Genomic DNA, 18,246 nt, shown 5'->3' on the forward strand with positions numbered 1-18,246 from the left:
GGGCATTCATGGCTTACATCAGGATTCAACACAGATATAAAGGCATTTACAGCAATTATACAATGTAAAATTCTCCACTGCAAATCTCCAATTTTCTTGTTTAATGGTGGCTTGTAAAAAGTTCTCCAATTTGGCTTAAAGCCTTCATCCAAATCTAACACACTTCTCCAAGGTGTATCAGTTTTTCCATGTAAAGCTTTTTTATTAAAACATTTCACACATGACTTGTACAATCTCTTGCCATTCACTTCTTCAAAGTCCATGTCCACTACTTTTTCTGATTCCAGAAAGATTCCACCATCCTCCTCTAAATTAGGTGAAACCATCAACCTTGGAAACCGATCTTTATCATTGGGAGTAATTTCCCCCTCACAATATTTCCTGAGTAAATCAGTCTCTTCCACTGTAAGGATAGTCTGTATCTTTCGTAAAAGTTTTTCAACCACTCGAGTGGATCTAAACCCCAATTGTGTTGCCACCGCATCCACTTCAATAAGATCTGGTCCTGCCAGCCTCATTAGTTGACGAAGAGTCACCACTTTAGCCTTTATAAAGGCTTCTGTCAGTGATACTGATGCATTGGTAATGTCCAGTCTTGCACCATAAAGCAAAGGCTCTTCCAGCAGCCAATGCAACGATGTGGGATTGCTTATCCTTTGGAGTTTAAAAAGCCTCCATACTTTAAAAAGATTCCGATAAAAAACTGGAAATTTCTCCACATCTAAAGTTTTGGGATCCAATAAAAATAAGGATTTGTCCAGAGTTAAACCTGCAGCAGTTCTTAAAATAGCACTTGCCACTGGTCTCCAACTTACAGACTCTGGGCCTGTCAGGAAACGTTGTATAAATTGTGCACGAAAAGTTGCTGTCCTACTTTGTAGATGCACAAGTCCTTGTCCACCTTCTTCCTTTGGTAAGTACAGGATGTTATGGATCACCCAGTGCATCCTATCCCAGAAGAAGTCTATCATCATCGATTGTATCTTAGCAAGAAAAAGTAGTGGTGGGTCAACACAAGTCAGTCGATGCCAAAGAGACGAAGCAACAAGGTTATTGATAATAAGGGTTCGACCCCTATAGGACAATATTTTCTTGATCCACTTCCATTTATCCAAGCGGCCCTTTATTTTCTCAATCATCCCTTCCCAATTTTTTAATTGAAAAGACTCATCCCCCAAATAAACTCCCAAATACTTTAACCCATCTTTTTTCCATGTCAGACCACCAGGGAGTCTGGGGGGCACTGTTGACCACTCTCCCACTAAAACAGCTTCACTTTTTGACCAATTCACTTTTGCAGCTGATATCATTTCAAAATCATCCAAGGTTGTCATTAAAATGTTCACATCATTTTGCTCTTTTACAATTACAACAACATCATCAGCATAAGCTGATAAAACAAAAGTACTTTCGCAGTTCATCAATGTAAGGCCATGTAAGACCCTTCTCAATCTTTGTAAAAGTGGTTCTATTGCCAATGTATAGAGCATACCTGATAATGAACAACCTTGCCTCACTCCACGCTGAACTTTAAAAGGAAAACACAAGCCACCATTAAATTTCAACATACTCTCAATGTCATTATATAATACTTTAATATAACCTTTAAAAACTGAATTAAAACCAAAGGCATCTAGAGTCTTCCATAAATAATCATGCTCTACACGGTCAAATGCCTTTTCTTGATCAATGGAAATCAAGCCAAAATTAACACCACCAATCTTCGAAAAATCCATCAAATCTCGAATTAAAAAAATATTATCAAATATAGATCTTCTAGGCACACAGTAGGATTGGTCAGTACTGATTATTTCATCTAAAACTTTCCCTAATCTAATCGCCAATACTTTGGACAGAATTTTGTAGTCAGAGCACAGCAAAGACACTGGTCTCCAATTTTTTATTTCACTCAAATCTCCCTTCTTTGGGAGGAGTGTAAGAACCGCTCTCCGACTACTAAGTGGTAAAAAACCACTGACTAAACTATCACTAAGAACTGTAAGCAAATCTTGTCCTATAATGCCCCAATATGCCTTATAGAATTCAAAGGGAATCCCATCTATCCCTGGAACTTTCCCGTTTTGCGTACTCTGGAGAGCTTCATACAGTTCAATTAATGTTATATCTTCACTAAGTTTTGCATTGGCACTTTCTGATATTTTTGGCAGATCTTCAAAGAAGAAACCATCAATATCTTGATCTATCCTATGATCAGAACTATAAAGACTTTTATAAAATGTTACTGCTCTTTTTCTCATTTCGACTGGGTCTAATAACAAAACCCCAGCTTCAGACCTTAAACTCTGAATATACCGTCTTTGACCATTCTTTTTTTCTAATCCGAAAAAAAAACTTTGATGGAACATCCATCTGTTCTACATCCTGGAACCGTGATCTGACCAATGCCCCCTGTGCCTTTCTTTTATAGAATTCAGACAAGGCCGATTTTTTCGTAAAAAGAGAATCTAAATGGTCTTGATTTCCTGTTTCTTGAATTAAAACTTGAATTTCTAAAATGTCCTCTTCTAATTTCTTTATAGACTGAGTTAAACATTTTGTGACATTTAGAGTATATTGTTGACATAGTTGCCTAATATTTACTTTCCCAATGTCCCACCATTCCTGTAAAGAGGAAAACTGATCTTTTTGTTCTCTAAAAGACTCCCAGTAAAACCTAAAAACATCTTTAAACTTTAAATCTGACAACAATGTCACATTAAAATGCCAATAAGAACTGCTTAACTTAACTGAACTGACAATCATTCTACACACAACCAAACTATGATCAGAGAAACCTACTGGAAGAATTGAGCCATCTACAAAGAAACTAAGATGATGTTTGAAAACATAAAATCTATCTAAACGTGCCATTGACAACACATTTTCACGAGCATGCGCCCATGTGTATTGTTTAACATCATGATTAAAATTTCTCCATACATCACCAAGCTCATTCCCTTCTATCATTTGTATCAGTTTTCGGCGTGAAGCCATATGTGGCTCTACATGATTCCTATCTATATTTTTTTCAACACAATTAAAATCTCCTCCCACAACCAAAAATTCTCCATTATCACATTTTTCTATTACTGTATTTAATTTATCTAAAAACAACATTCTTTCTATCTGTGAGGTTGGTGCATATACACAAATAAAAACAAAAACATGATCTTCAAATTGAGCTTTTATCTTTAAGAGTCTACCTTTTACAATCTCCTCTACTGAAAAAGATGAGGGAGCAAAATTTTTATTAAACAAAACTGCAACTCCTCCACTGAGTGAAGTATTGTGACTCAGAAAAAGAAGACCGCCCCATTCCTTAGCCCATTCAACAGCAATTTTCACATCACTATGTGTCTCCTGTAAAAACAGGACATCAATTTTATTCTGTTTCACTACTTCATATATCTGAGCTCTCTTTCTGCAGTCTCTAGCCCCATTCACATTCAAAGAAGCAATGCGAATTTCACTCATAAATAAAAATGAAAAAGAAACTACAGCACAGAGAGCAAAACATCCAATAAGGACATAAAAACTAAACCATTTCAACATCATTATTCAATTGGAGTTGAATCTTTGTGACAATTTTTTTTAAGCGATAAACTTCTTTATCTGTAAATCTTCCTTCGCTCATTAAACACTTAATATTTTCCAAAAGTCTTCCGAGATCTGGAAAATATTCATCAATTTGCACTCCTCTCATATTTTTGGTCACTTTCAAGAATTTTTTGATCTCATCCACTCCATAATCAAAACATGACCAACTGGATTGAGAACAAACGGAGGCACTGGAATCAGAGCACTCGCTCTCACTGGTTTCATTGTCCACTTTATTCTCTTCTTGGTTCTTTCTAGCCTGTTTCAAAACCATGGTTGTGTCTTTATTTTTCCTCTTCAGAGGTGCTTTAAAAACCACCTGATCCATATCCATTAATGTGTCCTCACTCTGAATTACACTCTCCACTTGTAGCTCAGTACCAGAAGACTGAACTAACCTCGTTTGTGTGTTACCAGTTTGTCCACCATCAACACTGTTTCTTTCAACACTCACACAGGTTACAATTTCGGATTTTTTTGCGTTTCTTTCATCAAATTCAACGCTTTGTCTAGTTAGATCAGATTCAATATTTTTTTCCACAGACACTATTTTTGGCACACTGGAATTCGGCGCATTGGAAGTACTGGCGACTTCTCCGTCTTCACTTTGCTCAGCGTTAACGTTATCTTTCGCACCATCATTCTGCGCGCCGTGATGAGCGCTGTTTTCCGGGCACCCGCGGATCAAATGACCAGACTTTCCACAACCAAAACACCTCATCGTGTCTGTAGTTACAAAGACAGTGTAATCAAAATCATCCACTTTAAATTTAAAATTTACGTCAAGATCAGTTCTATTTCCGTTCAGAATCATATACGTGAAACGCCTGAACGAGACTACATGTTTCACTAACCCCGATTTACATCCTATAGCGATCTTTTTTATGGGAGCAATCATTTTGCCAAAGCGTGACAATTCTTTCGCCAACATCTCATCCTTAATAAAGGGGGGTACATTTGAAATGGTGACTTTTTTTGCGGGGGTGGAAAGAGGTAGGACTGGGGTAAATAAACCACGTATGTTTATTCCCTTTCCAACGACTTCATTCGCTTTCTCTACTGTACTCAAGAACAGTACAATTGAGTTGTTCATTTTGGACGCCGCCAACACACATTCATGACCCACTACATCACCAACCGCTACACTACACTCTTCCACGCTCCCCACCGCTACCACCTTCACACCGTGGCGCCGCGTGAGTGAATCGAGAACATTAGCTCCCTGAGTCGCCATGCCTCCCAGTACGAAGACTGGGTTTAGGCGCTCAGTTAAGCTTCTCTGTTAATTTCACAACAAACAACAAAAAAACAAACAAACAAAAACATAGAAAAAAAGGGGGGGAAAATATCTTTTAAAGCCACAGCGGGCACAAAAAAGACCACACACTCACCGCACCACTCACTCTGCTCACAAACGCTCGCACATGCGCACAGAGAGAGAGAGAGAGAGAGAGAGAGTTTCAGATTGCTCTCAAACTACGAATTGATTCCTCTTTCACGTTTACTTGCACTTGAACTGACACATACACACAAAATGATGCCAGAAAGAAACCGGTTGTGTGACAGTATATTCAGTCCATGCATTCTGTCTTAAAGTGACAGCAGCCTAATATTCCTGCTGTCGTCTGTATCATTAATGTTAATAAAATAAGAAAAATACAGCTTTAACAAAAGATTAACCTATTTCTACAGTGAACAAAGCAAAGTGTGCCGCGTAAAGTGTGAGTACCAAGCATCATCTCCAGGTGCTTCCTTGACAACCAGACCAAAAACAGTTGTGCACCCCTGACTTTAAGTATTATGGTACACTGTACGCTGTAGAGTTTTATCTATCTGATCAATATATCACCATTATCTTTGTTTCCACCCACCTATTTATTTAATGTGCATTTTGAGATATTGCACAAATAAAAAGCTGGATGGAAAGACAAGATATGCATAAATTCTCTAATTGCGCATAAAAAAACATCTTAAATTGAGGCGGATACATTTTTTGTCCGATAAGACATGTCCATAAACTACGATGGAAACACATTTACTGAATATATCCCTCGATGCGCAAAAAAAAAAAAAAAACTCACTTTGCATCAGTGGATGTGATTGGATAACTGGACTAACCAGCTGATCACTTTCATCACACAGCATCTCAAATGTTGGTTTGGACATTCTGAAATGCCTGAGCCAAAGTCTGTCATCAAAATGATTTTTTTTTTAATCCCCTCCCAGAAGCGTCTCACATGATTGCGTTCCCAAACATAAGGCATCCGAACGCAAGATAACATGACAGCGTTTAAAGCATTTCGTCTGCATGATCTGAGACACAAGTCATTTATGATGTGGGGGAAAAAGTGTCACAGTGGCTTCCATTTTTGTTACAGATATTTTGAACCAATTCCCAGAAAGTGACGATTTTGTTCTCTTGAGCACAACGAATGGAAATGCCGAAATTGGTAGTATTCCAATTTTGCGCATAAGTTAAATTTGCAACTTTGGAGGGAAACATAGCTATTGACAATAATGAGAATTACAAAAAAAAAAGGTTAAATATCTGGATGCATTACATATTGGGAGGGGGGTTGCTTAAATTTCATGAAAATAATGTCAATGCAGATTTTTTTTAACAGTTATATAATAGTTATTTTTCCTTTTGGATTTGAGGTGACACGCAAATTCCTTAAACTTAATCCTAATTTATTTCCATGTTCTCAGATATTTAACTACAGACAACGAAACGCATTAAGAATGAGGCGAGCATTGAACAATGTTCCTTGCAAGCTCTTGATCTAAATGTCTCTTAGTCCAAGTCTATAAACATGTTTCTGGAGAGGCGTCAGAGAGACAGGCCACCTGTTGCCCTACACCAGAGTACTCTCCGCAGCTGTGGGGACTAATGCAGCTGGGATGTTCCAGTAATGTACTTTTGTTCAAGGCCCATATAGCAGAGGCTGGGCTGCCAGACCGGTCTAAGTCTCTGTCTGACAAGACAGCAGTTGTCCGATGTCAGTGAATGGCTTATAACAGCACTATGTCTGTTTGCATGCATCTCCATCATACATGTCATGCCGTTTCATGGTGCGGCGAATCCCACCGGGGAGTCGTGAATCTGCATGATGAGAATGCTGGTGACATGAACAGCAGTGAACAGAGAGGAGGTATTCCTTTGACATTGCGGGAAACTTCTTCCAGCATCTACAGCTGCTTGGAAAAAGGATAAAGTATGGAATGTAAATTGTTTCATTGAAGGCAAAACTCCAAAAATGCCGTTTTATAGATCTGTGGTTTTTACTGCTATGTGCTGTTGAAATGTTTATTTTTGCAAATTTACTTTCAAAGCTTTTTTTTTTCCACACTGGGAGAATGTTAGAATAAACCAAGCCGATTGCTAAAGCTTGAGTGTTTCTGAGTGAAGCGCATATGCTAAAACTCAACATGAAAGTTCACTTTTTTCCAGTTTTCGAGTGTTATTCACTTTAAGGGGGAGTGTTGAAACTAAACTGCTTGTTGTTGCTGGTAGTTTTACATGTAAAGGCTGTGACACTAAGCTGATGGTTGGCCGTCAGCATGTTGAATCGGCATCAGGGTTTGTTGGTGAGAGAGAGAACTCTGATTGGCTGTTCAAGTCAGTACACGAGAATAAAAGCTAAAGTGATGAAAGCGAACAAAGTCACGACGGCACAGACGGAAGGCTGTTCTAATTTTATGCCATATTTCCTGAGCGTTCCAAAATGTGTTTTTCCTAAATGTAAATTATGGTGAGAAACAGAATGTGGGTCCAGAGGAGATGAGGGAATAAACATTTTTATTCTTTTTTTGTCCCTTTTGTCTTAAATCTGTCATTACCAGCTTTAGTTGGAGTAAAAAAGGGCTCTGAAACACACAAAATTAATATGTTCATAGCATGAGCCGTCTGAAAAAAAGAAAGTGATCAGCATGATTGATATTCAAAATGATAAGCAAGGACTGCTTTATTCATGGCTCGTATCGGCAGTTCTAGTTTTGGTTTCTCTTTTTGAATGACGAATATAGACTGTTGATATAGACAGTTACACGCAGGTGCAGAACGCACGTGATAGTTGACAGTCGCCTCTAGTCCTTTTGGTGCGTTCAAGCACAGCTTTTTGGCCCAGACGCCCGATGCGAGGGGACAACAGTCGGCCGCTGGTTTTGTTGCCGCTATGTCTTTGACTTCGGCTCGGTGTGTCACGGCCTTAAAGGGTTAATTCACCCAACAATAAAAATGATGTCATTAAATACTCTCGTGTTGTTCCAACACAAATCAAGATCTTTTTAATGAAATCTGAGAGTTTTCTGTCCCTCCATTGACAGTCTATGCAACTATCACTTTCAAGCCTCAGAAAGGTAGTAAAGACATAATTAAAGTAACCGTTGTGACTCCAGTGGTTCTGTCAGGGTTTAGGGTGGTGAAAGGAGCGAGGACTCAAGTGCAGAACAATGGGTTTTTAATGATAATAAATCATTAAATAAAAGTAATATTTTTTTTTTTATAATAATAATTATTTGTTACATTTATATAGCGCTTTTTCTGAGACCTCAAAGCGCTTTACATAGAAGGGGGGAATCTCCTCAACCACCACCAATGTGCAGCATCCACCTGGATGATGCGACGGCAGCCATATTACGCCAGAACGCCCACCACACCAACTTACTGGTGGAGAGGAGACCGTGATGAAGCCAATCAGTGTATGGGGATGATTAGGAGGCCATGATGGACAGAGGCTACTAGGCATATTTTGCCCAGGATGCCGGGGTTACACCCCTACTCTTTTTCGAAGGACATCCTGGGATTTTTAATGACCACAGAGAGTCAGGACCTCGGTTTAACGTCTCATCCGAAGGACGGCGCTCTTTGGCAGTATAGTGTCCCCGTCACTATACTGGGGCGTTAGGACCCACACAGACCACAGGGTGAGCGCCCCCTGCTGGCCTCACTAACACCTCTACCAGCAGCAACCTGGATTTCCCAGGAGTCTCCCACCCAGGTACTAACCAGGCTCAGCCCTGCTTAGCTTCAGTGGGCAACCGGTCTTGGGCTACAGGGTGATATGGCTGCTGATATACATTTGACTTTACAGCAGGGAAGCACACGGTGTACATACAACGACGAACCAGCACAGGACTGAAAACACAAGGAGAATAAATAGGAAGCAAACAAGGCAGGTAACAAGGGAGGACAGGTGGGGCAAATGAACCAATAATCCAGTAACAATAAGGGAGGGGCTAGACAATCGACAGGAGAGTGCATGGCACAAGGAAACACATGACAAGCCATGTGCTCACACCAAACATGACAAAAAACACAAGCACATGGCCAGTAAAACAAATCACAAGCCACGTGCTCACACAAAACGAGACATGAACACGCAGCCAATGAGAACACTCATAAGCCACGTGTTCACACAAAACATGACAACATGAAAGCACACAGCTAGTGTAAACACAAGCAACGTGCTACACAGCACAAAACAAAACATGACAGTACATGAAACAAGGCACACAGACAAGACAAAACAGAAGTGTCAGGGCTCTGTCACAAAACCAAGAAATAAAGTAGACAGAAATAAAGTAGACAGAAGTGACAGAACCCTGACACTAATAAGTTCAATTTTATGAAGTGATGCCAATTTGGTAACAAATTAAAACGTTATTATTAAAATATTAATCTCCAACAAACGCGTTTACGAAAGCATCATGATGCATGCGTGTTGTTGGAGTGATGTATTTCATAGTGAAATTGGACATTTAATAAGAGAAAATGTGGATGAACATGTTTTTATCCATCAGGAGTTGATTAGATTGTGGAAAGTGGCCGTTACATACCAGATTTTTGGAGGGGAGGGGCTACAAAATAAGTGGGCTTGGTGATGTCACCTGAAAAGGAAAGTTGTTTCAGAGACACAGAAAAATCATGCTTATGTATAGAAAGTGCATATAAAAAAAAAACATGTAGCCTATAAAAAGTAAATGAAGTTGATTTTGAAAATGAGTGCATGTTTACTTGAAAGAGATCTTGAAAGAGATCTTCTGATCTTGCACGGCCAAATAGCCAAAAGAGCAGTGTGAGAGAGGCGTAACCAGGCCAAGAGAATGTGGTTAGCATCTACTCCAGTTCCTCCTGGCTGAGAGGAGATGTGAGCAGCAAGCCACAGGAATCCCGAGCTGACCATCTTTTCGAAGTCAGCATGAATGCATCATCACATAAAAGTGGGCGGAAGGAAGCGGCCTCTTGAAAACCACCGTGACCTTCATTAGGACCACAGTCACATGCAGGAGAACTGGGCAAAAAGTTACCACTGTACATTTGCAAACTTTTGCAATTAGTTAGACAGCATTTTCAGTTCCATGCAAGCTGTTGGTAAAAGAATCCAACACAAACATCTGTTGAAAAGATAAACATAAAAAAGTACACATTTAAAACGACATACTATTTGTACTGAAGTGTGTATATATGCATGTATATATTTAATAAATATTTGCATGTATATTCATAATTTTGGGGGAAATGTGCTTTCATTTCAAGAAAATAAGGTCATAAAAGTTAGAACCAGTTAAAACTACATAAACCAGGTTGACCAGTAAGATCATGTTTCATTATTTGCTGCTAAACAACATGGCTATGTTGGTCCACCAGCACCAAAATAGCTCTAAATAGCAGTGCTAACCCTAACCGTAATCCAAAACACCAGTGTAAATTCTTAGGTCTTCAGTAGCTTGCAGATCATTCCACTAGCATGCTTTGAAGTGTAGTGTTTCAGTCATGTGCTGTCAATGCTGGCTTTCATGCAGATTATCCACACTCCACTATTTGCCCTTGTCGGTCACTAATGCAGACTGTAGAGCCTAACATCATCACGTATGTAGTCAAAGAGCCTTTGTGTGTTGTGGAACCCAGGGAGCATTCTTCCACTGATTTGACCTGACCTCTATGTTTGTTTTCGTCTTGTCCAAACCCTTAGTCACCCACCACGATCCTGAGAACACCTTCAACAGCATCATCGAGCCGCCCTCCGTAGTGGACCAGCCTTCTCCATCGTGGTCCTCCCAGGAGTCCTTTTCTTCCTTCGAGACGAGCGAAGACGGGCCCGTTTACTGCATACCCCACGAAGGTGAGCGGGAACTAGCGCAGATAAGCCATCTGTTTGTGCAACATGGAAAACAGATGAGGGAGTTAAGAAATCTCCTGACAATTTTATTAAATGACCCCATTTTGTGGTAAACGCTTGGCCTCTGGGTGCATATATCACGTGCGTTGAGTTAATACAAACAGCAAACGATATAAATGGCCATGTCAGCAGATGCAAAGCTTTCAGGATGTGACTCAGGACTTTCTGCATAAACCGTGGTGTGGGAGATTGCTGGAAAACTGATATAAAAGCATTTTAAGGAAAAAAACCTAGGCATTGTTCCATGGTGATATGCCGTTTTGGTGTTTCTAACTGGTCATAGGCATAATAATCTTTAGGTGTATTCATTTCATTCTAAATATATATATTTTTTAATATAAGCTGTGCTCGTTAGTTAGTTAGTTAGTTCGTTCGTTAGTTAGTTAGCTAGCTATTTAGATAGTTAGTTGCTTGGTTAGTTGTTTTTAAATATATTTCAGTATAGTCAAAGTTGATTTAGAATCAGAATTAAATACTAGCTTAATACTTACTGAATAGTGCACACTATTTACTGTATAGTGTCTGTTCAGAAATCACCAGGAAATTAGGGATGAAATGCCAACAAAACAGTGTTTAAAATAGTTTGTTAAATAAAATGTGAAATACGTAAACGTAAAAAAAAAAAAAAAAAAGTAAATGAGAATGAGAAAAACTTGTGTTTTTCTAAAATGTGTTTAAGTAGGCTACTTAAATTACTGAATCTAAAACTGAAATGAAAAAAGAATGCTAAACAGAAATATTGAAATAATAATAAAAAAAAAGTCAAGTAGGTAACAATTATATAATAAAAAAATGAAAATATAAAAATAAAAAAAGTAATAAAAAATAAATAAATACCATGATAGTATATAAATAATACTAAACTAACACAGCAACGAAAGTGACAAATACCCTTGAAATTCAAAATATGAGGGCAAATATTGCCCAAAACAATTATTTTTATATATTAAGTTTACAGCCAATAGAAAGAGAATGTATTTAAATTAATGGATTATTTTATGTTGGACTGAAATATAGAACAAAAATACAATTTTAGTTTTAGAATCTAATTGTATATTACAATTTGTATTTTAATGTTAAAAATTGTAACTTCCAGTTCAATAATTTGCGCAGGAGCTGGCCAGTCAGTTTTTCTTGTAATTTTACATTACTACAGTCATAGAAATATATTTCTCTACCACTTACCTCTTACATGTACCTTTTTCAGAGACTATGAACGAGAGCTGTGAGAAGAAAAGTTCTAGCGCTGCTCAAGAACACAATGATGAGGACGCAGGAGAGTACACGTCCCTCAAAGACACAAGAGAAGCAACAAAACAGTACGTTAGCGATGGAAGCGAGCAGCCTCTCCTGAAATCTTCAGACAGCGAGGGCTCCACCAGTGGTTCTGAGTCAACCATAGGAGCCGTTTACGCCCATATCGCACGCCTTTCCAAACACTCCAAAGAGGAGGAGGACACGGCCTCACCGGAGAAGACGAAAGAGAAGACGAAACCTCGTCCTCCAGACCCGTCCACCAAACCGAAGGTGTCCTGGATCCACGGAACATCTGCAACCAACCCAACAGAGCAAAGCCAGACTCCGTCACCACAAAAAGAGAAGAAGAACAATCTAGAAGGTTCTGGAAAGGCTGACGAGAAGCAGCGGTTTAAGGAGAAGTCGAGCAAGAACAGAGAAAAGCATCAGGACGGGAAGAAGGCAGATGGACCCGAATCCCCAAGCAAAAGCAAATCTCACAAAGCTTCAGATACCATAGAGCACCTCAACGGAACATTCCAGAATGCCCTGAAGAAGATTGGAAACTTCCACTCGGACAAGAAAACAAGCGACACCAACAAAGAGCCGCCCAAGAGCCCAAAGATCATGCATCCGCACATGAACTCTGAGGCCGCCACGCTGCTCGCGGCTCAGCTGAAGGAGAAGACCCAAAGCCTCAATCGGAACGAGGGGCTCACGGTGGGCGTCAAACCCAACGGCGTTTCAACGCCTCAAGCCAACCGAGAGAAACCCACCCCTCCTCAAAAGACCAAGCGCTCTGCAACTGGGACCAACAAGCCCCTTCTGCCCACCTCCGGCAACCTCCAGAAGATGGTGGCTCCTATTTCAGACTCTTCTCCTGAACCTAAAAGCCCAGAAAAACAAGGCCTTAATGGGACCAGAGTTGAAGGAGATGCCACACCAAAGAAAACACCCATCAAAAAACCACCAAGGAAGAAAGGAAAGGAGGGAACAATGGAGACGGAAGGCAAAACCACTCCAAAGACGGCCATCATGCCACCTCAGACTGTCAAATAGATCCGCTTTGATCACATTGGTGCGTCTGTTTTTTTTTAGAACATAAACGTACCGTTTTTCGTAACTTTCGGTAAACATGATATAGGAATTGGATGGATTGTTCTTTAAATGGACGAGCTGCTTATAGGTTTTAATATTTGGAAGGATTGTGGTTCTCATTAACTCTTTGAAGTCCTGGAATCGGAAAACGACGTCGTGGCTTGTGTACAGTATTAAAAAGGAAGAGTAAATGAATTTAATGTAATAAGCTCTTTTTGTATGCTCTCAGTTTTACATATGCATTACTCAACGTCCATTGTTTTGAATTTGCCAAAGCTATCGTAATTGTCTGATAAGCAGGTTTGTGTCTGAAATGTGTATTTAGCACTGTATTCATTGGTGTAAAGAATGAACCAAAGGTACTTCAAAGGTACAGGAAGAATGATGCCATTATTCATTTTCACTCAGGCCATACACAGTATATGTATATTCAATACCTTGTTAATGATGTCATGAAGGAAATTGTCTGCTTGGTTTCTAGGACATACACATTCATCATTTCTCACCTAGCATCATGCTTTTTAAGCTAAAAACGTCCGTAATAGTCGTAGTTGCTAATCCACAGTGATATCTATCCTTACTGCTGAATCTAAACACTCGGTTTTCCCCTCTTCCGTAAAGTACCGACAATCGGTAATGCATTTTTTTCATGACAGATACAATTAATTTCTTTTTTTTGTATTTTAGCTGACATTCAGACCATCTATATACTATTATAGTCCTAAAAGTCCACCAAATAAATGCTAATCCTCTGGGATCTTGTACGATGGAGAGTCTTTCCCAAACTTCCGGTTTATAAATATCAGTTTTGATCATATTTGCATTAAAAATAAGCACTTAAATTATTGTTTTTTCCAGTAAAAAATCAGTAATGCTTTTTATGCCTTGCTAAAATCACATGCTTTTATCTTCATGACTGCAAGTTTATGCAAAAATGTTAATTTATAAATAATTATTTGTCCTGCCAAAGAAACAATCATAATGCCTGAAAGATGCCAGTATAACCTACAAGTCAGATTAAAGGGTATTACCTTAATTATGAATTCTTCAGAGTTTGTCTTGACTATGCGGTTGCAGGAAGTTCATTGCATCAACATTTTTTTTATAATGGCTCATGACTACAGCTGTGTTTATTTTTTAAAGTTTACAATCAGAAACACCCCATAGCACTTGCAAATATTTTTAAGATGACACTAACAGAATACAAAAACAAAAAGAGTCCATGAAAAATGTAATGGTTATATTTGAACAAAAAAAAAACAATCTGGGCCTGCAGCATTTTTGAGTTTGTAAGCAGGTTCACAAAAAGCAGATTTTGGATTGTGGTGTACAGTAACTGCTATTCCCTTGTATGGTACCTTGTATATTTTTCTACATGCTAAGATATTTTGTAATAATATTTGTACCTTCATTTGTAAGCTGTGCTTATACAACTTATATCTTTGCTTTTTATATTTGTGTGTTTGTGTGTGTGTGTGTGTCAAATGAACTGGTTTTCAAATTTGATTACATTTTATTTCTTCTTTTTTTTTATGCAAGCATCAGGTACATTTGATTGTAATGTTTAAATATCTTTCCTTTTACTCTCAAAAGAACTTTTTCACATTTCTCTGTGGATGTTATTGTTTGTTATGAACGATAAACTGCATGATGCAGAGGTCAGTGAGAGATATCTATGCATGTTACCCCATGTTCTGTTTGTACCGCCTTTCTTTACGTGGGACCTATGACAAAAAACAACTTTTCATGTTTTTGCACGATTCCAGTACATTTCCAACTGCAGTATATGATTTTATGGGCGTTTGAATAACAGATTTCGTTGTTTTCTACTCTGACTTTGGCGTATGAGCAAGCTTTGACTGAAGCTCAGCCTTTAAACACGGAGCATTACCAGTAACGTGCATTATGTTCATTCATTTTGTCCTGATTTTTTGCCTTTTTATGTTGTTGATAAGTGGTTGTTCAGTTACCGTATTTGAAATAAAAGCAAACCTGTAGCTCATGAATTGAAAGGGTACATATATCAAATGTCTCTTTCTTCATCAGATCTATCGATATAGCGACTTGCATAATACAATTAATGTCTAAAGTCTTCATTTCTCTATGTATTTTCCCTTAAAATATTTAATTCAGGAAAAAAAAAACATTTTTGCCAATTAGATTCAATACCTTTAAAGTAAAATAGAGTTTAAAAAAGCATGTTTTCCACTTAATGAACATAATATATTATAATTAAGAAATTACATTTAATAATTGTATGTATATGCACAAATATAAAGTATTTTAAAGCATGTCATCCTAAATATCGGAGTCAGTGTTTTGAACTGATTCACTGAGTCTGACAGTTCAAATGAATGGGTTAATCAATGAGTCAAACTCAGCACTATCAGTATTATTTTAATTTTCGAGCGGGTGCTAAACTGGCCCACTGCTTCCGAAACTGAAACTTGGACAAATCATTAAAAAAAAAAAAGCACATTACAATCATCTTGATATTCAATTTCGACCTATGTATTTTATGTGGCCAACAAAACAATGAATAATGTTCAATATAATGCCCATAAAATAAAAGAATGATCATTTAGAGATAATAAAGATCTAATGCACTACAAGTGTGAGGATGATTCATTTAGTCTATAAATGACACTGTACTCTCCATTTGTTCCTCTCTCTCTCCTCTCCATTTTCCCGTTCATACAGTAAGTGATATTTTACGGTTTCCGCTGACTCCTGGCTGCCTCTGTGCTCTGAGCAGGGGATCATGGGGAGGTATTTTCGTCGCGGTAGCAGTTGCAACGGTGGTCATATGCTCATCAAACTCTAAAGGGCCCAGAGGACTGAACTGGCGAGCTCCTCTACTGGCACAACAGCCGCTTTCATACAGGAACAGTTGGAAGTCTGTGCGCGGGGGCCCTGGAGTTAAAGCATCATGCGCTGCGTATTTGCACTCTATTTCTCAATCTTTTTTTTAAAAAAGAGAGAAGAGAGGAGTGCTTGAAGAAAGCAGCCAGGATTTCGTGGGCAAAAGGCAACACAGACGAGGAATATCATGTGATCTGTAATTGAAACCAGAGATGTCAAAGCATCCAGACACGCATACACGCGCGCACATTTCCCAAGTCATGCCACTGCTGACATAAAGTAAGTGAGTATTAGGTGAAACTCTGCTTAAAATAAACTGAAGACCATCAAGCATTTTCTCCAAGAAAGTAAAGGAATGTAATACTACATTAAAAGTGAGAAATAATACATTTCAAAAATAAGAATTAATAACTTATCTTACTGCTGTACAATATAGCTCACATGAATAAGCCGTAGCAGGTTATACAGGTGGAGCTGGGGAAGATGGAGGGTTTCTGAAAGCACGCTGCAATGATAAGGCCCCATCCACACTACTGCGTTTTCGCTTAGAAACGGAGACCTTTTGCTATGTTTGCACCTCTCGTCCAGACTACAACGGCAAAAACGAAGACCTAAAACGGAGAAGTTTAGAAACGCTGCCGACCCCGTTTTGCGTTTTGAATCTCCGGAGGGCGTTTTAGTGAAGACGGTCAAAGCGGAGGACTTTACAAACGATGACGCAGAGGCTCACGCTCGGCTCTATGATTGGGTGTCATCAGTCATGGCGTATCCTTCCCTGATTCGTCAGCCACCCATCACATAACCCATCCCGGGCAGAAAACATACAAAAACAGCCTGGACTACGTAACGTTAGTGACTGCAACAGCATGGATTGTAGCATGCATTTTACAATGCTACAACTGCCTACATGCGCCTGTTTACACCGGCACGCGCATGCCCAGTGTTGGTGAATGGTCACGTGATCCGCGTTTTCAGTCGTTTTAATGTGGACGGAGATCAATTCTAATACGCAGCTAAAACGCTGGTGTGGACGGAGATCGTATCCGTTTTAATTCTCCGTTTCTAAACTAAAACGCAGTAGTGTGGATGAGGCCTAAGGCAAATGCTACCCAGGTATTTGAAGGTTGAACAGCGAGCTTATTGGCTACTGATACGGCAGGAACCAATCAGATGCACCCTATAGATAAAGATGTGGTTATGAACAGGTGGGTTAAAGGACATATTAGCCTGCGCCATCTAGAGTTTCATGCCAGACCTTTTGTATTTTGCGTAAATAAATACCCCCCCTTAAATTGTCATAATGCATCCATATGTTTTACTTCAGAGAAGGTTTTCTCATTAAGGGTCTATATTTTTTATTCATAATTTTAACTATTCTCAGTAGTGATTCTGATTAGATTCTCAACAAAAAAAATACTGAAATGCATTTTTATATTTAAAATCAGCACTGAATTAAAAAGAAGCATGAAAATACTGCCGTCATGTATTTATATTTAACCATTTCAGTAATATACCATTATTTTTTTCTATATTACAGTAATGAGAATATACACATAATTTCACCTTTAAAATCAATAAGGGTATGAGTCCTCACACTGAAACTGAGCTCCAGCCCTGGAAAAGTCATTTATTTAAAAGTAATTTCATCTCTTCCAGGAAACAAAGTGTATTCCTAAAAGTATTCACAAAACAGGCATTTCAGAAGCTACTGTAGCTACTGCTTACAAATAACTCCAAAGCTACGGTATTATGACCGTAATCTGTGACCAGAGAGACAAATGAGATTTCGGAGAAGGCGATTTGACAAATCAAGTGCGGGTCTAAACATACCTCTCGAAAAGTGGCAGGTCCTTAGAAACACCAGGACCTTCAGAGCCACTGAACATCAGCCAATGGACCCACAGCTGCTCGCCTGTTCAGAACTCAGCCGTTGTCATGGCAACAGGGACAGATTGCATCCACATCTGGTAGCGATTTCAGCTCTTGTGAAAAAAAAAAAAGGGGGGGGGGGGGGGGAATTTATGAGTTAAGGCGGAAAAAGACAAATATTTTCTGCAATGCAAAGCAGAAAAAAGCAGGGGGTTGAGTTACACATGAAAGAGGCTGAGAAATGCGTTTTGTTTGTTTGTTTTTTGCCCCAAACAGAATGGAAGCAATCTTTCATACTTCTGTAAGTTTTGAGAACTCAATGGAGCCGTGCTGGTACTCTGGAAAGCTGCTCTGCTGGTTTAAGCAGCTTTCCGTAGGAAGCAGACCATTCGACAGGCGACAG

The 18,246-nt window shown here is 39.0% G+C and overlaps 1 protein-coding gene across 1 annotated transcript in view; it reads left to right on the forward strand.

Annotated features, from left to right (window-relative positions):
• Nucleotides 1-15,134, forward strand: part of scarf2 (scavenger receptor class F, member 2) — a 38,344-nt gene extending 23,210 nt beyond the window's left edge. The window contains exons 10-11 of the mRNA XM_079608063.1: nt 10,572-10,721; nt 11,986-15,134. Of these exons, the coding sequence (XP_079464189.1) occupies nt 10,572-10,721; nt 11,986-13,073 (1,238 nt within the window). The 3' untranslated portion in view covers nt 13,074-15,134. The remainder of the gene's footprint in view (nt 1-10,571; nt 10,722-11,985) is intronic.
• The last annotated feature ends 3,112 nt before the right edge of the window (nt 15,135-18,246 follow it).

Source organism: Phoxinus phoxinus, assembly GCF_949152265.1.
Source record: "Phoxinus phoxinus genome assembly, chromosome: 3".
Lineage (NCBI taxonomy): Eukaryota > Metazoa > Chordata > Actinopteri > Cypriniformes > Leuciscidae > Phoxinus > Phoxinus phoxinus.